The sequence below is a fragment of the Quercus robur genome, chromosome 4 (assembly GCF_932294415.1).
Source record: "Quercus robur chromosome 4, dhQueRobu3.1, whole genome shotgun sequence".
Taxonomy (NCBI): domain Eukaryota; kingdom Viridiplantae; phylum Streptophyta; class Magnoliopsida; order Fagales; family Fagaceae; genus Quercus; species Quercus robur.
In genome coordinates this window covers 34,203,564-34,229,064 of record NC_065537.1, presented here as the reverse complement: position 1 = coordinate 34,229,064, position 25,501 = coordinate 34,203,564, and the positions used below count along the sequence as shown (strand labels likewise).

The 25,501-nt window shown below is 34.8% G+C and overlaps 1 protein-coding gene across 6 annotated transcripts; it reads right to left on the bottom strand.

Annotated features, from left to right (window-relative positions):
- Positions 1-12,474: 12,474 nt before the first annotated feature.
- Positions 12,475-16,479, bottom strand: LOC126721175 (uncharacterized). Of its 6 annotated transcripts, none has more exons than XR_007653868.1 (7): positions 16,148-16,479; positions 15,802-16,026; positions 15,441-15,508; positions 14,430-14,563; positions 14,049-14,203; positions 12,999-13,078; positions 12,475-12,773 (listed from the first exon to the last, which is right to left on the bottom strand). XR_007653868.1 is itself a non-coding variant. In XM_050424198.1 (6 exons), the coding sequence occupies exons 1-5, from the start codon at positions 16,228-16,230 to the stop codon at positions 13,039-13,041; spliced, it is 471 nt and encodes a 156-aa protein (XP_050280155.1). In that variant the 5' UTR covers positions 16,231-16,478; the 3' UTR covers positions 12,475-12,773; positions 12,999-13,038. The 6 variants fall into 6 exon arrangements, 3 of the variants coding, with proteins under 3 accessions (XP_050280155.1, XP_050280156.1, XP_050280157.1); XR_007653866.1 differs by having other exon boundaries at positions 14,110-14,203; positions 16,148-16,478; XR_007653867.1 differs by lacking the exon at positions 14,049-14,203 and having other exon boundaries at positions 16,148-16,478.
- Positions 16,480-25,501: the final 9,022 nt, after the last annotated feature.

Sequence of the window (25,501 nt, the reverse complement as noted above, 5' to 3'; positions counted from 1 at the left end):
ACACACACACATAATTGCTCCTCCTACTTATCTTTACACCTCCTGTTTATATTTTTATCCCCTTGTAGCCATTTCCTACTTATCTTTACGCCTCCTACTTACCATTTAACCAACCTAATTGCTCCTCCTTGTGAGAATTTTCTACCCACTTCGGCTATACACATAGAAGGAAGCTAGGAACCTTTGGTTCGATGAGAAAATAAAGAAATAAACATTTAGCTTGAGTGCAAATACAATTTGCCTAACCTTATACAAATTATGGCTTTCGGTTTCATGTAAGTTACAATATAGTGGTTTGATTTCCATTTGGCTTGTCTTGCTTTATTTATATAATGATATTCATTCAATGACCAAGTGTTCTTGCTGTTACGTCAATTAACTAAATGGCTAGAACTTCAATTTCAAGAACTCTAGAGTGACTTTTAATTTACATAAACTTCATTTCATGAACCTGATTTAGAATTGAATTCTAGTTCTTGTTTGAGAATTTGTTGATGAATACTTTTCATTTTATCCATCATGTTTGCATTACTTATGCATTCCTTGAGTTAACTCCATGAACTCTGTTAGGACATATGTGATTCACTTGTTAGGAACATATGTCACTATTTTATGTAATTGGCTAATCTTTTGACAAAACGCACTTTACTTGTATTTTGGTAGATCTAGGATGTGTTTAATGCTTCAAGAAACCTCGTTTCAAGTTCAAGTGTTAAAGTCATGAAAGTCTGTCCAAGATTCAAGTGCAGAAAGTGTTATTCATTAAAGCTCGATAGCTAGCCATTTATCGAGCCTTGAAGAGCTGTTCTAGCCCTTGGCTTGACAGCAGCTCGACAAATAGGCATCATTGAGGTTTATGAAAAACAGAGTTTCAAGTCTGTTTTGACTTCAATCTGTGATTGTATGTTTGGGCTTTCTTTTCTCACAACCCTAAACATATAAAAGGATTATTTTAAGGGCCATCAAAGGTAGAGCGAGTTGTACAAGTGTTAAGCAAAATTTGTTCAAGCAAATTGTGACCGGAGACAAAATTTGCCATAGTTCATCTTTCTTGTGAAGAAGCTGTTGTGTTTGTGCACTGTAGGGTTTTGTAACCAAGGAGCTTCTCGATCTTCATCGTGTGATGAACTAATGAACTTTGCAGCCAACAACCTTCTCTAGTGGGTGATTGAAGTCACGTGCTGGGATTCGCACAATTGGTTAGTCACGTACTGGGAGCCGTGCATTGCAAGGAGAGATTGTCACTATGGAACAAGTTCAATTGGATATTGGGGTAAGGGTTCAACTGTAAGTTTTGATAATAGTGGATTCTCGAGAGTGGTGACCTTAAAATCACCGGGTGGGGTTTTTGTCGTGTTGGTTTTTCCCATTCATAAACAAATCACCATGTCAATTTATTTTCCACTGCATACTTAGTTTATTGGTGATTTGTTTGTGCTACCATGCATTTGCATGTTAATTTGATTAATTAATAAACTTTGCTAATTAATCGATTAATTTATAACAAGGGTCAATACATTCTTGGCCTATCAAGTGGTATTAGAGCAAGCACACTCTGATTAGGTTTTAATCTTTGTTGTGTGATCCATTGACCCCTGTTTGTCATGGATAGAGGACGGTCTCTAATTATACCTCCTTTATTTGATGGCACTAACTATGCATACTGGAAAGTACGCATCAGAGCTTTCTTGTAGTCTCTAGATGAAAAGGTGTGGCAAGCTGTTGAGATAGGCTGGAGCAAGCTGAAGGAAGCCTCGGCCAATTGGGATAATGCCAAGATCAAGGCAGCAAACTTCAATAGCAGGGCATTGAATGCCTTATTCAATGTGGTCACTAATGAGGAGTTCAAGAAGATATCCTCTACTGAAACTACTAAAGAAGCATGGACCATTCTCTAGACAACCTATAAGGGAACTAAGGCGGTCGAGGATTCAAAGCTTTAGAGGCTCACTACAAGCTTTGAAGAGATCAAGATGGAGGAGGATGATTCATTTGATGAGTTCTATGCCAAGCTTAAGGACATAGTGAACTCAGCCTTCAACCTTGGAGAAACCATTTCTGAACCCAAGATTATGAGAAAGGTGCTCAGATCTCTATCCAAGAGATTTCATGCCAAAATTACTGCAATAGAAGAATCAAAAGACATTGACAAGATTCCTTTGACAGAGCTGGTTGGTAATCTGCAGACCTATAAGCTAGGTTTAACAAGAATTGGTAAATCGGGTAAGAGCAAGAGCATGACATTGAAGGCTAAGAGCAGTGATACTGATAAGTCTTTAGACAATGAAGATTCTAAGATGAAGTCCTACATCACCTGACAATTCAAGAAGTTTATGAAGAATGCAAATGGAAAGGGCTTCGACATGGACCATAGGCAATCTAGTTCTTCTCAGTTCAAGAGCCAAGACAAAGGGAAAAAGGATGCTAGGGATGGCAATCAGTACATTGTTCCCTTAGGACCAAAGTGCTTCAGGTGTCAAGGCTTTGGACATATGAAATATGAGTGCCCCACATATCTCAAGAGCATTGGGAAGAGCAAGGCACTTGCTGCTACATTGAGTGACACCAAGCTTGAGGTTGATTCCGATAATGAGGATGACGGAATCCTGAATGCCTTCATTGCCATTGTCAATCCTGCTGAGGGGATTGTTGAAGACATAGGTGAAGAAAAGGAATTGGTGGAGTCCAAGTTTGAGAAAATAGATGAACAAGATGACATCCATATAGCCTATGCAAAGTTATACAAGGTCTTAAAGAAGCATGAGAAGATGTATAGGTTGACCACCAAGAAGCTTAGTGATGTAGAGCTGGAACGAGAAGAGCTTTCCACAAAGTTTGATGAAGCCAATCAGACTATTGGAGCACTGAGGTTTGAGAATAATTTCTTGGCTGAGAAGACCAAGAAACTTGAGGCAAAACTGTTCCAAGTCAGAGCTTAGTTGAAAAGGACTTCAAGTGCTAAGCTTGACGAGATGCTCAGTCTTCAGAAATTTGCTTCTGATCAAACCGGTTTAGGGTATGATTTCTCTTCTCCTAGTATTGTTTCTACTAGTACAACTGTTTTTGTTCCTCCTACTAATAATATTGAAACTGAGAAGAATGTTGTAAAAAATGATTTAGCTAGTGAGAACATAGACAAGGGTAAATCTATCTTAGGAGTACCCCCTAAGCAGGATAAGAAAGAAGTTAAAAACCCTAGGGCTAACTCTCAAAAGCCTAAATAGAAGAAGCAGCATCTTTTTCATCATTGTGGAGTAGTCGGTCATACTTGACCTAATTGCTATAAGTGGCTAGCCACTCAACAGAGCAACGGCATGATAGCATTGGGAAACCATAATCAGTTTCCATCCTCTTTTGCTCCTCTTGGAGATCTTCTCAAAGCCCTTATGTTCCTTTCGAACTTGAACGATTTCAATTCTTCTCCCACACCGTTGGTTCAAGGGTTTACTCAAAGGAAAGGTTCTTTCAAGGTGTGGAAGGAAAAAGACTCCAAGTGATTATGTCATTTTTTCTCTCTCCTCTTCTTGTTTTTGTTTGCATTACTTAAGTGTTTTGCTTTACTGTTTTGAGTCAATCTAGTTTTATGCTTTGCTTTGTTTAACATGTTTTTGTTTGTTTTCAGTTTTGTTTATTTTTTTTTTCATATAAAAATAATAATAAAAATTGAAAAATCAGAAAAATACAAAAACAGTGTGTGTCTATGTACATTGGTACTTGTGTACTTTGGATGGCTATTGAAACAAAGTTTTCTAAACTTTGTATCTCTTGTAGCTTAGATGAGCATCTTTATGCACAACTAAGAAAGTGAGCTTTGTGGCTCTTGTTTGTGATGAGTAAGATTAAGAAATCTTTTGTACTTAACACTCGTATCACTCTTTATGAAGGGAAGGACTAGAAAATCCTAAGAGAAAGGTATAAATTACCATCCCACCACTATTGTCTGACAATCATGAAATGACATTTGTATGCTTCGGCATAGTAAAAGTGGAATGTCAAAATGCTTAACATCATTGGGTATTTCTTTTCCATATTTTATATGCCCATACATGATATGCTTATTAAAAGAAAAATATGGAAAGAAAAATAAAAAGCAAAAAGATCAAAATGCTTTATATATGATTGTAAGTGTGTATTCTAGGAGATGTGGGAGTTATAGGATGTGCTTCGAAAGTGATAGTCCCCATCAAATAGTTATGATTATGTGTGAGTCAAAGTGATTTTCTTATATCTCAAATCGTTATAACATGTATACACTTATGCAATCTTGCGATGTTTTTCACACCCAACATGCAATATTCTTTGCCACTCTTGATACATGTGCGGGTACAATGTGATTTGGTCATCACAAGGTTTACATGTGTTAATTTATGCTCACTAAATTGTCTTGACTTATTTTTGAAATATAAAATTAGTTAGACTTGTTTAGTGTGTGTGTGTTTGGGATCTATGTGCTAATTTTTTTTTTTTTTTTTTGGTTGAAAGATGATTTTGAGTGTTCAAAATGTTGTTTGGATCATTGGTTGAGTTGCATGTTTGATTGCATTCATATTTGTGTTTTTCTCCTCTTGAAGAACTGTTTTTAAGCAATCTCGACACCTCCTCGTCACCTCTTGATACTTGGTTTATCTATCGAGCTCTTCAGTTGTTTTTTATCGCAATCTTGACACCTCTCGAAAGTTAGGTGGATCGATTGAGAAAGTTCCTATCCCCTCGATAGCTCCTCGATCCATCGAGCTTATTTTGCTGTGGACACCTTTGGACACCTTCTCGATAGCTGCATCTGTTAAAGATTTTAAATCTCAACACCTCTATCGACACCTCTCGACACCTCTATCTATTGAGATTTACTAAACTTCTATATAAGTATTCAGTGTGATTCAGACTTCATTTCACTCGATCTGTCCGTGTCTCTTCACCTCCCAAACTTCCCTCTCTCACTCCAAACTTCATCCTAAGTTGATTTTCAGCCTTAATCAAGTTTCTCATTACTTGGTAAGTGTCTAAATTCTTCATTCTTCATGCATTTCATGCATTTGACCTAGGTTTTTGGGTTTTCGAAATTTTTTTGGGGGTTTTCAAAATTGATGAAGTTATTGTGAAATTTTGGGTTGGTTTTTGTGAAAATGCATTAAGATCTTCATGCATTGCATCCCATGTGCATTATAACTATATTTTCATGCATTTAGATGTGTGTTATATATGTTAAACTGCTTTTGTGTTGGTAGGTTTGGATTAGGCTGAGCCTATGATGCAATCATCTTTGCACATCACATGCTCATGTATTTTCATTTATACATCTTTACATTCAATATATTTTTATATATTTGAACTGTTTTTGGGAATTTTCTGAGTGTTTCTTTCTTTCCTCTCAGTCTTTAGTTTACAGTGGTGTGTCATGGCATCGAAACGTAAGTCTACTTTGTCTCGGAAACCTCTTCATTCTAGGGCATCTTCTTCTTTTAATCCCACCCCCTCCTCTGTTCAGTTCCATGATGAGCAAGTTCGAAAGGACTTCTCGAAGAACTTCTCTAGATGAGGTGTTCATTCGGAACGCCATGTCATTTAATCGAACTTCTTCGACACTAACCTACCCACTGTTATTCACAGTCGGGGTTGGGAGTCACTATGTGACGTCCTAGTCACCTGTCCATTTGTGCTAATCCAGGAGTTTTACTTCAACATGCATGGACATGATTCTTCAGTACCTCTCTTCATTACTCTTGTTCGAGGTACGTGCATAATGGTCACACCAAATATTGTATCCGAGGTGCTCCATGTTCCAAGGGTAGAGTATCCTGACTACTCTGGTTATGAGCATCTGAGGACTGTGTCCAAAGATAAGATGAATTCTACTTTTTGTGAGCGTCCCGCTAATTGGGGCAATCATCAGTTTACTCCATGTTTGACCTTTGCTAAAGGTCGTAGATTCATGAACATGGTTATGACTTTTGTTCTTCATCCTCTTTCTCTTTACTACTCTATTACCAAGCCCCATGCTCAATTTTTGCTTTCTTTGTTAGAGCATCTCACTATAGATTTTTCCTCACATTTCATTCTTTCCATCATAGATGTCTATAGGGATATGACGACCCGTGATAAGCTCATCTTCCCTTCAGCTACCACGAGGATCTTATGCCATTTTTTCGTTCCCTTCCCTATTTCTAACCACTTTCACGTTAGGTGTGCCATTGATTATGCTACAGTTAAACGGAGTGAGGCGCAGTTTCATTCAAGGTGGTCTGGTCTGGCAATTCCTTCCACTTCTTCAGCTCCATCCACCTCCGCTCCCTCTACTTCTATGGGAGGTGTGACTTTGGATGTGATCATGGCGCAGTTTCAGCGCATGGATGCTCACCTTGATACACTCTCTACTGAGTTGTATCAAGTGAACACCCGTGTTGACCATATTGCTAGACGGCAGGCTCGCCTTGGTGGCTTTATGGATTCTCACTCTCCTCCTCCCGTGGCACCCAAGGCATCTGAGGACGATGACGACTCCAACGATGACGATGATGATGGAGATGCTAGCTCTTCCAGCTCTGACAAGATGTTTACTTGACACTCTTACCCTTTGTCACTCGTAACAAAAAGGGGGAGTAGTTTTGGTTATGAGAGTAGTCATAGTTAGGGAGAGGCTTAGCATAGGAGATTTTTGTTAGGGGGAGTGTGTACATTGAGGGATGTAGTGAGGACCTGATGTATTTTTTTTTTCTTTTCTTTCTATTTCAAATACAACATATCTTGTATATTGTGGTCTTGTGACTATTTTGACATACATTGTGCTTATATTCTTTTTATATTGATGTATGTTTTTCTTTTCACCTACCCTTACCATGTGTTGTTTCTTTTCTTCCTTTATACATATGTTTCTTATATTTCGTATGCAATCTATTATTTCTGATTCACACTAAGATGCTGTGATGAGTTTTGTTTAAAGTGTTTCAAAAATACAGGTTGTCAAAGTCTTTCTTGCCATAAAATCTCTTCTTGCAAAGTTTTTCAAGAGTTTGTGTTAGGATAGATTTTATTGTATTCAACAAGTAAATACGAGTGGAGTGATTTATGACTTCTCTCATATATTCATTTGTTTGTTGTGGTTTTGTCACGAATTTTCAAAGGGGGAGATTGTTAGGACATATGTGATTCATTTGTTAGGAACATATGTCACTATTTTATATAATTGTCTAATCCTTTGATAAAACGCACTTTACTTGTATTTGGGTAGATCTAGGATGTGTTTAATACTTCATGAAACCTCGTTTCAAGTTGAAGTGTTAAAGTCATGAAATTTTGTCCAAGATTCAAGTGCAAAAAGTGCTATTCATTAAAGCTCGACAGCTAGCTTGACAACTAGCCATCTATCGAGCCTTGAAGAGCTGTTCTAGCCCGTGGCTTGATAGCAGCTCGACAGATAGGCATCTATCGTTTAAGGTATGTTTTGACTCCAATCCGTGATTGTATGTTTGGGTTTTCTTTTCTCACAATCCTAAACATATAAAAGGATTATTTTAAGGGCCGTCAATGGTAGAGCAAGTTGCATAAGTGTTGAGCAAAGTTTGTTCAAGCAAATTGTGACTAGAGATAGAATTTGCCTTAGTTCATCTTTCTTGTGAAGAAGTTGTTGTGTTTGTGCACCATAGGGTTTTGTAACCAAGGAGCTTCTCAATCTTCATCGTGTGATGAACTGAAAAACTTTGCAACCAACAACCTTCTCTAGTTGGAGATTGAAGTCGTGTACTGGATCTGCGCAAATGGTTAGTCATGTACTGGGAGCCGTGCATTACAAGAAAAGATTGTCACTATATAACAAGTCCAATTGGGTATTGGGGTAAGGGTTCAACTATAGGTTGGTATAAGGTACTGGGATTCCTTTACTTGTAACCACTTGTTTTGATAATAGTAGATTCTCAGGAGTGGTGACCTTAAAATCACCCGGTGGGGTTTTTACCGTGTTGGTTTTCCCCATTCGTAAACAAATCACCGTGTCAATTTATTTTCCGCTGCATACTTAGTTTATTGGTGATTTGTTTGTGCTACCACGCGTTTGCATGTTGATTTGATTAATTAATAAACTTGGCTAATTAATCAATTAATTTATCACAATGAGTCAATACATTTTTGGCCTATCAATCTCAATTCAATTCATATTGTTCCTACCCTTGTTTCATTAATTATACATGAAATTGACAACTTGTGATCAAGATGATATTCATCTTGTTTCTAATGAATATAGTGGCAACTAAAAGTCTTGATATTCAAAGTCTTGAGTGGCAACTAAAAATCTTGGTAATCAAAGTCTTGAGTTTCCTATGATTTGCTAATTAAAGATATAAGTCTTGTGTTATGCCATGACTCATTGTAATGACTTTTGCAAGATCGTTAGTTCTAACTCTAATATTTCGCTGACATTGTTATGCTATGCTATGCTATAAAACATATTATGACTCATGTTAAAGTATTTTATTTAGTCCAATTATCTTAGTTTATATCCTATGGCAGCCCTAAATAGGTTTAGTGGCTTATGCCCAATGACTTGACAAGTACCTTTAGGAGATCATCTTGAATATTGGTTGCAATCCTTGATAATAATGGCTTCTATTTTGTGATTGTTTCTATGTTCCCTATGGCTATACAACCATTGAATTTACATATTTGAGCATGTTAATGATAGTTAGAAATTGAGGCAAAAGGCTTCTTTAAGCTATTTCATTAATTTAAGAAGCTTGAAGTAGCTATCTTGGAATTTGGTTGTATTTCGTTGTCATAGTTGCTGATTTGTGTTTGTTTTCCCTTAAGCTCTGTTGTTGTCCAGCCCTTGAATTTACTTAACTAAGTATTTTAATGCAAGTAAGAAACTCAAGTGAAAAGGGTCCTCAAGGATTTTATTTGATTTATGACAAAAGCTTGTCTTCAGTATGATTCATTAAGCTAGGTTTGTTAGACAAGTTGTAATTCCAAATGGTTTCCTAAATATAAACTTCTATGCTTTGCTTTTGGAACCTGAGGATCATATTTTATGCTTGTAATATTGCTTCCAATCTCAAGCACATTTAAAAAAAAATAAAAATTAGTTGTGTTTGACATGATATGAATGTGAACATAAAAATAATGGTTTCACTGCCATAGAATTTTCAAAATTTGGAAAGCCGTCATTTTGTGTCTTGGACAGTTTGCTAAGAGAGGAGTAGGAGAAATTTTGATGAATTTGAGAGCAACAATCATGTTATCAATCAGTCTCTGTTAGTCTTGGAAGTAAAATTTTGAAATTTGGGTGGTTTGACATCTAATTGATACTCTCTCTTCTATATTTTCATTTTGACTTTGTTGGTATATAAATGGACACTTTAAAATTTTAGTTAGTAAGTATAACATATAGAGAAATGATATGTACACAAAATTATTCAGTAAATTATTTTTGAGAATTTTATATTTTAATAAGTAATATTCATTAAAAAACAAAAAGGCCACTAAAAGGCACCACCAATGTACATTGGAAGATTACTCCCACTGGACAGATTGGATGTGTTTAGGCAAGACAAGTAAATCTTTAGCATTTTGTAGTTGGACAGAATATTATACCTGTATATAAACATGTTACTCTAATTGAATGTAGATAGAGTCAAAGAAGAATAGGGACCGTCGTTCTAACGGGAGGACTTACATATTGCTAGTTCATGTAGTTATGTCATGCACGTTGCAAAGAAGGTAATAAGTATTATTCCTAACTAGTGTTTAACCCGCGCAATGTGCGGGGTCATTTTTAAACTCATATTCACTTCCAACACCACTGCAAACGATATGCATAGGTGCATATCAAAATTAAGCATTTGGGAGAAAAATTTTGTCCTGCCAAGATATTTGGAATAAATTAAAACAAATACATATAGCATACTTGAGATCCAAAATGGAGGCTATGATTGTGAACATCTGAGTAAGACTAATTTAGAATGTATGAGACTGAAATTTTAAGGCAAGTGAGGCTGTAGAGAGGGAAAATTCCCGACCTATCGCAAGCTGACACGTCACATTACCAAGTCCACAAAATACAGCCAATTACAGAGCACCATGTATTGCTGCTAGGTTTTGCTATCACTATTCAGAAGCCAACAGAAATTTGCCAAGTGTCATGCAAAAACCAATCACGCATCAGCGCACGTGTAAGCAATGACTCAAGCAGCCTTGCACGTGTAAGCGATGACTCAAGCAGCCTCGCACGTGTAAGCGATGACTCAAGCAGTCCAGCACGTGTAAGCGATGACACAAGCGGACCAATCAGGCTGTGACATGTGTCACCAATCAAGTTCCGCCACGTATCGCTCACCCACCCCAAAATTCCTATAAATAGAAGCCTTCCTGAGACATTTAAGAGGACCCAGAATTCAGAAGTAAAGAAGCTCTGCGAAGATCAAGCCTCAAAGCTTCAAGAACTTCAACCCCAAAATCGAAGAACATTCGAAGCAGAATCATCCAGATCATCTGCCTAGATCCTAAAGTTCACGGGAATCAAGCTAGAAGTGTCCGAAAACATCAACAAATCACAAATCAGTGAAGCTCAATGGATTCAAGCCTCTAAAGCTCCGAAGAACTTCCACCACAAACCTTCGAAGACGAAGAACGCACGAAGAACACGAAGAACGCAAAGAACAAAGAATTTCTAAACAAGCTCATAGCCAGAGATTCATTGTAATTCCGTTTCAGTAATCTTCAATCCATCCCTCAACCAAATTGAAGGATATTTTGTGTTCAAGTCAAATCCATATTACCATAAATCTAATCAATAAGTTTTACAAGGAGATCGAATCAGAGGATCACTCTTTTGTAATTCCAGAGAATTGTACCACACAATCATCAATACAAATTCGCATTTGTGAAACTATTTTACTTGTTTGATTTATTTCAAACTAGAAATTTAGTCGCTTACAGAGGCCTATCAACTCTTTTTGTTTATGATTTGTCTTTTCCGCACCCATGACATAATTTTATATTTTGCTTAGTCTGGGTTCCACCAGGTCGCACCCCATTAAGCAGTTTGGTGAGATCAAACATGTTCTTATATGTTGTACTTTCGATTTTCCAATTGAAATCAATCGTATGGTTAATACAATGTGATTTTTTTCCATGGAAATTAAATTATATTGGTCAATACAATCAAGTAGTTGAAATCAATTGGAAAGGTTACCACTTTTAAAAAATTGTACTTAAAATTTTATCTTCTTGAGAAATAAGAATCCTTTTTTTGGGCTTACTTGGAAGTTGGGTCTGAATTTGGGCAGTACGTGTTATGGCTGGGCTGGGCTTCATATCTACATCTAATTGCCTAACTTTTTAGTTTTTAGTTTTTACCACCATAACCAAAAGCATGTAAGACATGAACATATCTTAACATTATTACAAAAAAGTATCAACATTTCATACAGTGACATTTGGAGTTTCCTTTGATGAAATAAAGTAAGTTATGGTCCCCTTGTTTTAACTTTTAAGAACTCAAAATATGACAACCACCCACAATAATAATGAACTTAAGTTATGCCATGCTAAACTCATATTCACCACCAACACCACTGCAATTTTTTTTGCATAGGTGCATCTACATTAAATTGTTGAAACAATTGATATGCATAGTATTCTCTCATCGTAACAAAATCAGTTGTTTCAAATCTGATTCAATCTACATCACTATACAAAATGCCAAGCCTAAAGCCATCCTCGCAAGGAAAGAACGATACAAAACTAACCCAACCAACCAAAATACCCAAAACTAACTCATATTTCTTAGTTCATAACCAAATCAAAGAAAAAAAAAAGCATGGCAGATATTCAAAAAAAAAAACAAACAAACAATATAAGAAGAGAAAAACAGCGTGTGGACAAATTTTAAGGCCTCAAATGTGTTTTTTTTTTTTTTTTTTTTTTTTTTTTTTTTTTTTTTAAACCGTGCGGTTAGTACAGTAAATGGACAAAATACAAAGCCCTAAAACGTTACAACGTGCGGTATTTATCTTTCAAATCAAACCCAAATACGTAAATAAAAATCAATCCAACCAATTTTCTCAAAACTAATTCATATTTCATACCTAGATATAAGAAAGAAAGGAACAAAAAAATTTACTGGTGGTAGTTCTCTCTCTATCTCCGTATCTCAGTTCCTGCATAATATCTGGCCACCATCTCTGCTCAACATCGACTTCAGTACTGTAACATTCAATTTCAATATCTCTAACACTTATTAATCTCTAGCAATCATCTCTGGTAGAAAACAATATATCTCTTACCCTTTTCTCTCTAACAGTTGCATTACATATTCTCTATCTATTTCTTTGCTTCAAATTCAGGTCCCCAAAAAGAAAGTTAATGTAAGTGTACTATCTTACATAGGCCTAAAGCAAATTTGAGAGAAGCCAGGATGGATGGATATTCTGTAAATCTCCAAAGCTTCTATCTTGCAAGTTGAAAACATGAGTTTCATTTTGATCATTGAAGAAAATGCAATTCCTTTTATACCCAATAAACGTTGGAATAGTCTGATTAGTTATGAACTTTGCATCCTACATAAACTTAGTTATCATAATTCCATTGGTTACATTCAAACTTAAATAATGTAGTATATTTAAGCATATAGTGTCTAAAAAAAGAATTTGACTTTAAGCAACAACACCACCAGCAATTATGCAGCTACTTAAGCCTCCAGCAGCAGCACCAACATGAGTTATGCAGCAACTTAAGTTGAGCATTATTGCCACCAATCATGAGCATTGGTTCAGCCATCATAAATCCTGAAAATCAGTCTCTTTCTGGTAAAAACCCGAACATAGAAAATCATTGCATCAAATCAAATCAAATCATTGCCTAACTCAAGGAGAATATTATGCAATAATAAATCATGACAGATCAAATTTAACCCGTGCATCAAAACTTTCCTTGTAACTTGTATATTAAAATAAAGTAAACTATTTTATTACTTAACAATATAGAATATGTTAAGAGTCATCAAGCAACACCTGTGATGTTGCTGCTGAAGTTGACTTGCTGCCATAGCTGTTATTGTTGATGTTGCCTAACATACACCTGTCCTAGGCAGCTGCATTAGAGTTAGGGAATTGTTAGTCTTTTACCATAAAAGCTGTTAACATCTGTTAGTTGCTGTTAGTTAGTTAGTTAGACAAATTGTTAGAATGCAACATATATGGCTTTACTTGGAATAGTTTTGAATACTCAAGAAAACTGGATATTAGTGGTTTGCTAGAGTGGTGATTGTAAGGACCATTGAATGAAAAAAGCAACAGTTTCTCTCCTAATCTTCTTTATTCTCTCTAAATCTTATTTCTCATTCTTGGAGGTCAGTTGCCTCGAATCAGGTATTTCTCATAGATATGAATTACATATTATGTTAAAGCTCTAAGCATAAAAGTTTATGGAAAGTAAAAGAGACAATAATAATGAATTGTTATAAAGTTAGTCTAAATGGTCTAGCAATGTGTAGTAGCTAATCTTTATTTGCACATAGGCTATTAGATTTTCTATCACACATTTCAACAAATATTTGGCATTCAAATATGCTTCAAAACACAGTTCTTATACATGGATAGGAGATGTTAGTTAATATTTAAGCAGTGGATTTACATTTTGTTGGTTAGTTTTTAACAATCTGTTGGCTATTTCCCATATGATGATGGCTAAGGATTTGGCTTCCATTAGCCAAGGACATATAAAATAAATACTTAAAGCAAAATTAACATCAAACAGTAACACTTTTTGGCACAAACTTGAACTGGAAAGTTTGTTTTCATCTTATACATAAAGATTTTAAACAATCCAAGGTGAAATTTTACTTTTAACTACAATAAATCAAAGGATAAGTCCCTAATGTTACCATAAGAAAAAACCAAACCAATGCATTCAAAGAAAGAGAATCAACCAATATATTTTTTAAAAAGGGTAAAAGAATCCTAGACAATTAAGCAGGGAAAAAAAATTTTAATATAGATATATTGAAGAAGACAGATTGTAATTCGAGTAGTATAAGCATCATATTTTAAATTAAAACATACATATATTGAAGATTGAAGATGCTAATTCGAATAGGAGAAGAAACAGTAAGATGATGTGGACCTTCCGTATATGTTGCAGAGAGGAGATGGGGGAAGAGCACAAACACAAACAGCAGATGCTACAGAGAGGAGATAGGGGCAGAGCATGAACCCACCTATTAGACTCAACCCTGTTAGTCCTTTATTTATTTATTTTTATCAATAAGTAATCTTCTTAGTCCTTTCCATGGTCTAAGCACCGTCAAATTTCACACTAGTATTCATTATTAAATTAATTGTGAAAAATGGTTCCAACAATCAATATATCATCTTGGATGACAGTGAAGTCTTAGGAAATATGCTTCAAAAATATATATAGAAGAAGGAAAAACACAGCTCTACCTTTTCACTTTGCTATTGCAGGAATTTGCAGACAGCTTCTAAACTCTATAGATTTGGTCGTTTGCTATGCATGGCAGAAAGTAGAAAATAATCTGTGGGTTACTGAAGGAGGACATTGGAAAAGAAGCTGAGGCCTGTAAACAAACAAAGAATCAAACAAAACCCCTCAAAAATCTAGATGCTACTCTTAAAGAAGTTTATGGTCGAATTAAAATACAATAGCATGATTCTTTGATTAAACCAAGCTTGAGATAACCTATAGACTAAACATAAAACCAAAGCTTGATATAACCTAGAAACTTTAATTCAAGCCAAACACAAACAAACAAACGAAAAAAAAAAAAAAAAAAAGTCTCATATTAATACAAATGGAGCATAAACTGAGAATTCTTAAAGTAGAGGACATCAAATACCAAAACTACACAATTCAAAATTTGCTAAAACCCCCTTTTTAATGCCATTGAACCAAAGGCCAACGATCCAACCATAGCAACTCAAAAACCAAAAGTAGATGAAAAGAAATATTAACAATAAATTTAGGAGAATTATGCACATCATAAAACTTAAATTATAAACAATAAAAATAAATTTTAGAATAAAAAACAACAGCAGAATTTTATCAAACAATATGCGAGCATATTACTAAAATGTATATATTGATTACTATCTTAGGCATTGCAAAGCTGATCAGTGCTGTCAATTTCAAAAACTTAGCAGTCTCAATTTTCAAAAGAGAAAAAATACTAATCGTAATGAATTTTGTAAATGATCACTCAAAACCAAACCAATCTAATTCAAGCCAGAACTAACACAACAATAATTTAAAATGTTAAAAATTAAAAACTGGCCAAATTACCTATCAGCGGCATGCTAATGGAAGCCTAACTCAAAACCAAATCTAATTGAAATAGCTAAATCTAAACCAACCCAAACCAAGAAATTCAAACCTAAATCATATTCAATCCCCATATTTGAAAACGAAAGGGAAAAAACCAAAAACAATAACTTTACAGGTATACGGCCTGTCTCTCTGTGCCTTATGGACTCTATCTGGGTGTATGATGTTCTGGCAGAAAGACCTAAAATAAGATTGAAAAAGGAAAATAAACATTAGAAACGGAAATACCCAATGATTTCAATCCTATACTTATTTAATCTCAATGGTTTCGTAAAGATTAGAAACAGAAGCACCCAAACTGAAATCAATATTTTTAGTGATTTTTGTAATCTAAAAAACAGAACAAAAGCAAATATCTAAAATTGAGATAACAAACATTTTGATAGAGAACCCAAAAACCCGAAACAGAAACGAATAAAATGTAAACATATGAAAAAAAAAAAAAAAAACTCAATCAATAGTAACGTTTCATACCCAAATGCCAAAATCTAAAAAATGGGGAAAAAATTGTACTGGTTCCGGTTCCGACGATCTAGGTGGTAGATATATGGCCTAACAGTGTTGATGGTCCATAGTTTTTTCTTGCTTGCGGTTCCGGTGGCCCAAGTCTGGCGAGGGAACGGACAATAGCCGGCCTTAAATATTTCTTCTTTCTCTTGGCGCCTACAAACTCTGCTTGGTTCTTCTACCTCCGTATCCCTTAATCAAAACCAAATCAGACCCATAATACCAATCTAAATCATAATTAACACCCAATTGATTCTCCAAATAAAAAACAAAATCCCTAATTTTTTTTTTTTAATTTAAAACAAAACTTTACCAGTAGCGATTCCGGTAGTCTGATAGCGGGTGGAGTGGAGGCTTGTGGTGGTACCCCTCTCTCAATCCATGGTGCGTTAACATTCTAACGCTTATTCTTCCTCTTCTGCCAGAAAAATTCCAATCGGTCGCTTTCTCTGAACAATAATTTCTCCGTATATGGGCAGAAATCTAAGTGGGCAAGTTTGCACATTGTTGCAGAGAAGAAACAGAACATGGGGCAAACTGCAAAGCAGATCGGTGAGGAAGGGTTTTTCTTTTGGCCATTTGTGTTTAACGAATGGAAACAGCGGATGCTTTTTTTGCCTAACGTTTGGTTTTTAGTCTTATTTTTGTTATTTATAGTGAGATGCATTCAAACGGGAGGTATTGTGCATAACAGATGTCTTCAGCCATTCAAAATAGTAAGTTAGGCAACGTTTGAAACAATATAGGAAAGTAGCATCTCAAGTTTTAGAAACTCGAGATCCATATTAGAACTCGAGTCTGAAAGACTCGCTTTAGATTTCGAGTCTTTAAAACTCGAGTTTCATGCAAAAAAAATTTAACGTATAGTGGCGTTTTTAAGACTTACAGTGACGTTTTAAAACCCTATAGCGACGTTTTCCTGCAAAAAAATTTTTTTATAAGTACAGGTTTAAGGAGTCCTATAGTGGCGTTTTTAAGCCCTATAGTGACGTTTTATAGACCTATAGCGGCATTTTTATTCAATTTATGGAAATCGAGTCTTTAAAACTCGATTTTCAGCTTGATTTTTTTCCAACTTCCAACTAATCCACTTGCAAATCGAGACTTAAAAACTCGAGTTCTATCTTGGAACTCGAGTTTTAGACACTCGAGATGCTAGTTTTCAAAATTGTTTTGAAACGTGACAATTAACTAAATTTTTTAATATTTATTGTTATTTAGAAAAAAATTCATTCAAACGGTGTAGTAGGAATTTTTTTTTTAAATAACAATAAATATTAAAAAATTTAGTTAATTGTCATATTTCAAAACAATTTTGAAAAATAACATCTCGAGTATCTAAAACTCGAGTTCCAGATGGAACTCGAGTTTTTAAGTCTCGATTTGGAGAAAAGAAATTGCGCTGAAAATCGAGTTTTAGAGACTCGATTTCTATAAATTGCAAAAAACGCCGCTATATGGCTTTAAAACGTCACTATAGGGATTAAAAACGCCACTATAGGGCACCCTAAACCTGGTACTTACAAAAATTTTTTGCAGGAAAACGCCGCTATAGGGATTTAAAACGTCACTGTAAGGCTTAAAAACGCCACTATAGGTGAAATTTTTTGCATAAAACTCGAGTCTTAAAGACTCGAGATCTATGTGGCATTTTCCCACTCAGAACGCGAGTCTTTGAAGGTCGAGTTTTTTAAGTGGATCTCGATTTTTTGAAACTCGAGATGCTATTTTCTAAAATTGTTTCAAACGTTGTCTAACTTACAAAATAGAAAGGCTGAAGAAGGTTAGTCTGCTCAAAACCTCGGTGTAGTAGAAATAAAAGTTAAAATTTTAAGATTATTGAAACGATGTTACGTGCGGCTCTTTTGACTTAAAGTTATATACGTGTCAATTTTTTAAATGGTCTTTTTTGCTAACGTGGCAACACCTCCTTAAAAGCTTCTGCTATTATATATAGTATTAGATTAGATTAGATTAGATTAGATTTTTAAATGATTTGACTTATCTTGAGTTTATGTGGAATGAATATTCATCACTACATAAATATGCTATTCATATTGCAGGCAAAAGCAGATGGACGTCCTGTAGAGCGTGCAACATTATATTCAATACTGCACACTCGTAAAGATGGATTTACAGTTAATCCTATAGTGCAAGCAAAAATGCAGTAATCCATTTCATATTCAGAGTATAGTGGTTTTAGATGTTTGGTAATATATTACACATTTATATTAACAATTAAGCATGAATGCAAAACTATAAGTACAAGTTGCATTGTTGATAAGCACAAGTTGTTTGCATATGTTAGTTGTAGTATACCATTAAATTGATCTTTGACAATTTGGAATGAATAATGAATTTCTTTTGTTAAAGACAGTAAAGAACAAGAACTAGAATGATGAGAATAAGATTCAGGACTTCTCTCTACTTTTTATAAAAAATTTAAATAATTACTTCCTTATTTATACTACTAATTTAGAAAATTCAAAGAGAACTTATAGACTTTTGTTTGGAGTAGTATTTTTAAGAAGGAATTAGAGTGAGGGTTGTATATGATAGAAGTGCATAAGGATTAAAATGATGTTACTAATTTTCCCTATGAAGTGGAAAAAAATTAAAGAAATTAACCAATTGCTGATTCTTGTTTAATTTCAAAGCAATAAACTTATACAGGTACATCAACCCCAGCAGTGGGACATGTCTGAGAGTCTAATCTCCTCAAAACCTTTACTTAGCCAAAAAAACGAAAAGAAAATTGTGGTTTAGATAGTACATTGTTGTGTACTTGTGCCTGGTCCCACTGATGCTTCTCTGGACACTAGTTGAGAATGATATTCAGGTATGAGTTGTTCTAGCTACTTTTTAAAGCATTTTTCTTGCATTAGCAGGTATTGCTTCCCTACATATCTGCTTTGTGAGAAATGAGATCTTCATTTTTTCATGGACTTTTACTTCTTTAAAGTAGAAACTATTTTGTCTAAAGGGTCTCTTTCTCTCTCTTGATTGCAGCAATGCTAGATAACATCTCAAATGTTCTTCACTTGGTCATGACTTATACATTGTTATTTTCTTGGTCATCAATTATCTGTCTGTCTATCTATCTATCTATCTATCTATCTATCTATATATATATATATATATATATATATATATTTACAAGTATTTATATACTATGGATATTAGCTTTCACTTTATTAAAATAAATGCTATAATTTGCCAACTATAGATCCCACACTGCTCCACATAATCTGAAAATCTATAACCACAATTGCTAGGGAATGGAAATACTGTTTAGTTGACCTGTGTCGGTTTGAATAGCCTCAGATAATTTCTCTAATTCATGCCCCAAAAGTGTAGGTTGATTTTATTGGCAATGGTTTTGGTGACTTTAGGTCTCGGAGATATATACCAGTGACATTCATGAGATGCTTTGCTAAATCAAAGTAGATCTTGAAGCTGATTTTGCTCACCTGTATCCATTTTTCAATCATAAACCCCAATTGTATTTTGTGCTGTATTTTTTTTTTTAATTACATTTTATGTCGTATGTTGAACGGGTACAAGTGGGCTCATGCTACAATCACAGCTCTTGTACTGATGAGTTTAGAAGCTTGTGGAACTCTCTTTATGACCCCTGGGATGGGGGTTGTTAATTTTTCTATGTATTTCTGTTTGTCCCTGTGCTTCCTAACCTCCATTAATTGTTACCTAAATGTGACTGGTGTAGGTCTCCTGCTTTTAAATTTTATTATAATCAATGAAAATCTATAAATACAGTAAATTCCTCTGAATAAAATCATGCACATTCTGACAATGAGCTGTAGCTCAAATGGTGCTGCCTTTGTAAGAACAAGGTGGAGGGTGTTTACTTTGTTGTGTAGTTGTACACTTCGTTTTGTATTGACTTCTCAAGACTCAATTGTTTTTATTGTCTGGATTTTTCAGTTAATGTTGGCTGCAGCTTATTCTATTCATTATATTGTGTATGCTTCTCAATATAATTTTTGTTGTCTTGAATCAAATGATGTTGCTGATTTCTAATTGTTTTATTTTGTTCAAACCCAAATATCAAGATAAAATGAAGTAATTGTTGGCTGACCCATCGAATCAATTGCAATCATCTGACACAAGTGGTAGTATTGCATGGTCATCAGATGATGTGTTTGCCAAAGTGATAGGTAAGGAGCGCAAAGGTCGTATTTGTGGGGTAGGATTTGGTCCAAGCCTAAGTGGCTGAAGTAGCAAGAGTGCTCTCACGAACATTCAAATACAATCAAGTCAAGCAAAGGACAATGAAGTTGCACAACTGAAGGCTTCCTTGGCTAATATGCAGGAGAAACTGTCATCATTTGAAGAAATGAAAGAAAGACTTAGCCAATTCAAAGAGATGGAGCAAAGAGTGGCTCGCATGCTTCAACAAATGCAACAAATAACTTCACGATGCAGTCAAGTATGATAAATGACTTGTAGAATGTAATGTCTTTTCTTTTTATTATTTTCGGTTTTAAATATGGCAGTTAGCAGTATAACACTATTAGAAGTGTTACTCCTTATTTTCAACAAAGCTCTGCTGAGGGTTATTATTATACACTTTTATCTCAAATCTACTTGGGCAAATTACCATTTTACAAATACTTATCAAAAGGACAAAATTCATGTTCTATGAAAATGCGTAGGGAATGTTCTTGGTGTTGGGTAAAATTGCTGAAGTTAAGGCCTATTACTCCAAATTCTGTAAGCACCTAATTGGGATTGGAATGGTTTTGTTCAAATTGAGTAATTGGCACATTAGAGAACTTCTCATTACCAAATATGGTCCTGTGATAGTTTATGATGAATCAATCCCATTAGTGACTTAGGTCCCTTATTTTTTTTATATAAAAAAAAAAAAAAAAAAAAAAAAAGTTGAACTGCTATGTGGGATTCCATAAGAGGAAGAATCATAAGTAGAGTGGTCTCATTTAATTTGGTTTCTCAAACCAAATCCAAAGCATGGTTTCATAATTCTACAATCGACCCATTTCATGTGACCAGATATGGCCACGAAGAAGGTAAAAGTCATGTCTTGGTTTCTCTGTGATGATCCTTGAAATTTAGTGTCGCTATAGGGTGTCTTATTGCAGTGCTAAAAAGGCTAATTAAATAGTATGAGAAGCATGTCAAGCCTTTAACTAAACGAGGCCAAGTTATAACACAGAGGCAATAAGGATGCTGCTAACAGCTAATACAAACTTCATTAAGCTGAAGAAACTGAAACTTCAATATACTGATTTCTAATTCCATCAATTTGAGCTTGCTTGACAAAATAACATATAAACAAACATATATAAACAAAAAGTACCCTCTGCATTGGGTTCTCTTTTTCCCTTTGTTTTGTTTTGGAATGTTATTTTGCTATTTTGATGGGTTGGGTTCTTTTGGGATTGAGAATTGGGATTGGGTTTTCTCTGTTGTGTTGTGTTGTGTTGTCTAAATTTTGGTTCTAAAGATATGTACTGATTTTCACTAATAGAAGTGGATTTTGATTGAACTAATTCAACCAATAGAAACTTATTGCTTGTTTTTTATGTTGCAAAGCAATTTTGGATTCCAATATTTGATATCGTTGTGTCCTAATTATTGCCTTTTTTTTCTTTTCTTTTTTTCTTTTTGTATGTAGGATGTTCCTCTGATCCTACAATCCCCAGCTCTCCTACAATCCCTAGCTCTCCAAAAATCATTAGCTACATCCCATCAACCAAGCAACTTATAAGTTTTATGTTGGTGTTTGCGGATATTTTGTGTACAAAGAACCACATTTGAACAATCACATTTTTTGCAAGTGTTGAAAAATATTTTGAAACTTTGATTATGGTATTAGCTTAACTTAAGTGTTGAAGGACTTTTTGTGTACAAAAGACCACATCTTTCTTTTGTTAATTTTATGATGATGGTTATAGACAATGTTATGTATTTAATAATATATTTCTATGTTAATGTAATGTTAGTTTGGAGACATTTATGGTGTTATCTAGTTACATTTGTGGTATTGTCTTAGTAGATCTAAAATTATTACAGGTTATTTGTAATAGATCTGTCGTTTGAAGACCTATAGTGGCGTTTATAACCTGCCGCTAAAGCTTCACACATATAGCGGTGGGCATAACCACCACTAAAAGGTACATAGGGTCTATTGTACATGAAACCCTATAGCGGCGCTTATTACCCACTGCTATAGGTTGTCACCTATAGCGGCAGGCATATCCTACCGTTAAGAGGTCGCTTGACCCAAGTAGTAACCTTATATGGCGGCAGTTTTCGACTCGCCACAATAAACCAAAACCGCTGCTAAATGGTAAATCTATTGCGGCACTTTTTGTTACTACCGCAATAGATCTATAGCAGCACCGCAACAGTGGCAAGAAGAACCGTTGCAATAGTACGGATTTCTTGTAGTGCATGGGAAAAACCTAAAATACTTTAGAAAATAGTGAATCAAAATGAAGTTTTCCAAAAAACACCCTCAAGTCAGTTTTGTTTGATTAGGACCTTTTTTGGCCCCAATCCTTTTAGTTTAACATTGCTAATCATTATTTTTTTTTGAATTGTGATAGATTTGACTGAGGGGAACGGTCAAAATCAAGCTTGGAAAGCTTTTTGTGAGGTATTCCTTTTTAACTTTTCTTCTTTCTTTTCTGCCTTTAAATCCTTCTGTTTGCTTTGTTTGTATGTTAAAACATGTTTTAATATGTTTCTCTAGATTAGGTGTAAGTTTTGGTATTCTCAAAATGTATGTTTGTTTGCTAGATTTAGGGTTTTAGTTCATACCTTTTTTTTTCCCTGTTCATTTCTGGGTTAAGGTTTTGAGTGAATCCCACACACGCATGCCATGTGCATGCTTACGCAGGTTAAGTCCTGCATATGCAGGCTTCTGGCTGCATATGTAGGTGCTTGCCTAGAAACCCCAATCTAGATTTCTTATTGTTTGTTTAATTCATCTCACATGTTTTGTCCCTTTTCTTTTAAAGCCTTTTTTACATGTTTATATATGCTAATGTCTCTTGTATGTTTGACATGATTATATTTGGATTTCTTTTATTTTCTTACTTTGATGCCATGCCATTCATTCACATGTCCATGCATCAATGCCATAAGTTCTGTGTTGCTACAAGGTAAGTAAAGGGTAAGTCATGCATTAAAAATGTTCATGCATTTGTGTTATGATTTACTTTGATGATATGATGGAACATGCTTAGGTATATGATTAGGGTTTGTAATATGTTAATGCCTTGCTGCCACGATTAAGTTGCTGCTTTGTTTTAGATGTATGATAGGGTTTTCGTATGCTAGATGAATGTTAGGGTTTCTTATGTGTGTTTAGTTCTCTTTTGCCTTGTGGATAGATAACTATGCTTGTTTAGGGATAAAGGTGACATGATTGTATGTTAGATGCATGCTAGTGTGTGTGTGAGTTTAGGATACAAGTGTTGAGATTGTTTTTTAATAAGGTTAAGGTATAGACACAATAATGGGAGTCCAACCTTAGGGTTGGGTGATCTTGGGTGCCTAACACCTTCCCAAGAGCATACCTAAACTCTGAACCCATACACTAGTAGTAAGATCAATGGCCTTCCCTTGAGAGGATGCTATATATATGGTTTCTAGACCATTGCAAAAACTAGGTGACGACTCCAAAAACCCCTTGTGTCCGTACATGTTCTCTGATGTTTAACTCTATTTAAGCTAATATAATGTATTTAATTATTTTCCTGGTTTCTTTTAGTATTTTTACAATGTTTGGTTTATTTGATATTTTTTCCTCGTGTGTTTTATTTAATTGTTATCTTTTCCTTTTTTAATATATATGTTTGATTATGTTTTATTTGTTTACTTTTATATTGTGATGTGATAATTAACATGTTGTGTGTGTTATTTTATTTAAGGGTATGATGTATGTTTAGATTAAGGATTAGGGCTCTTTTAATAACTTCTTTATCTAAATATGGCCCAACAACACATAATGGAGGCCAGCCCACAAGCTAGGCGGTCTTGGGTGTCTAACACCTTCCTAAGCAATACCTAAACTCTGGACACATAATCTGGTATATAGATCTATGTATGTAAGCGAGTGGCCCAAAAGGCCCAATATGGTTCCTAGACCTAATCTAGGTGGCAACTCCATTTTTCACCCTCTGTTACGGTCCACTCCTAAAGGCTGAGGTGTACTCCCATGCACCCACAGTTGCAACCCCATTGGAGATAGAGATGAAATTTAACTTTGACCTGTTGTTAGGCCATAATTAAATAAATATTTTATTAGTTGAGCCAAATCTTGTTTTATTTTTTTTCACGCACATGCTCTTTGTACCCATGTAACCTTGGTTGGTGATTAGTGGGAAAGTAGAGGCTCCATTCAGGCCAAGACTTTCCACAGTTCATCCCACCAACTCACAATCTGTGCCACTACCTATGATGGGTTTTGAGTACATTAAAGGTTTGCCACCAATCCATTACTGTCCATTTAGATCGAAGGTTGGAATCATGGCCCACAAAGTTGTGGGTGACCTACTGATCTGTCCCCTTAACTTTAAGGATCTTACTCACACGTAGATGAGCTTGAAATCCAACCATGTAGAGTTACCCAATTGTGTGTGCTTGGTGTGCTTTGTTTGAATTGTTTGTTGGGCTAGTAAGATGGATCAATCTCTTTAATAATAATAATAAAAAGAATTCTTTTATTTTTCAAAAAAAAAAAAAACCAAAAAAAAAAAGTAAAGTTTTCAAGTTACTTTTTTTAAATAAATTTCTTCAAGAAAAAAGTGTGAAGTTTTCAAAAAAAAACCAAATCAAATTTCAAAAAAAAAAAAAAAACTGAAAACTAAAAAAGAGACAGAAACCTTTTTCAACAAAAGAAAACTCTTGCTATTTTTCCAGAAAAGAGCCCTCTTCTCTTCAAAAGAAAACTCTGTTTTTTTTTTTTTTTTTTCAAAAAAATTCATTGTCATGATTTTCTTTTAAAATTTCTACATTTTTCAAAAACTAGTCATGATGGTTGAAAGGCTTTTTTTCAAAATACCCTATTTTTTAAATAAAAAAAGAGAAGAAAATCATTTCAAATTATCTATTTTTCTTTTAAGAAAAAAAAAACTTTCTCAAAGAATTTTATCAAAGTCACCTCATAACCATTCCAAAATAAAATAGGACTAGAAACTAGAAAAAGGTGAAAAATGCTGACGAGGTGGATAAGGATAAGGATGGAGCTGGCGTTGGTGTACTAGGGCACACCAATGCTAGTCGCCCCTTTGAAGGGGCAGTGCTACTAGCACTAGTGTACCATGACACCCTAATGCTAGCCTCCGCTTTTGTCCCTTTTTGCTATAAATATTAAATACCCCCCCCCCCCTCATATGTAGATAAAATTTAGAAAAAAAGGGTAGGAAATTTATGTAGGATTTGAGTGAGAAAAAGTGAAAAAAAAAAAAAAAAAGAGAGAGAAATATCCAAAAAAAAGTCCCTTAAAAAAAAATCTCTCTCTTGTTAGGAAACCCACACAAAAAGCCTTCTTCCTTTGTTGTAATCTTTTGTGGGTAAGGATTTGGGGGTGGGTTTAGTTCTTTAATAACTCACCCATCCCTCCCTTTTACTTTTGTAATCATCTTTCTATATATAAAAATGCTATATGTTCTTT

Excerpts from the sequence above, each read along its gene's own strand:
- LOC126721175 (XM_050424199.1), bottom strand. The coding sequence starts at position 16,230 with ATGTTAACGCACCATGGATTGAGAGAGGGGTACCACCACAAGCCTCCA. Across the intron at positions 16,027-16,147 it reads GACTACCGGAATCGCTACTG|GGATACGGAGGTAGAAGAAC; the intron begins GTAAAGTTTTGT and ends GTTTTGATTAAG. Across the intron at positions 15,509-15,840 it reads GATCGTCGGAACCGGAACCA|GTCTTTCTGCCAGAACATCA; the intron begins GTACAATTTTTT and ends ATCTTATTTTAG.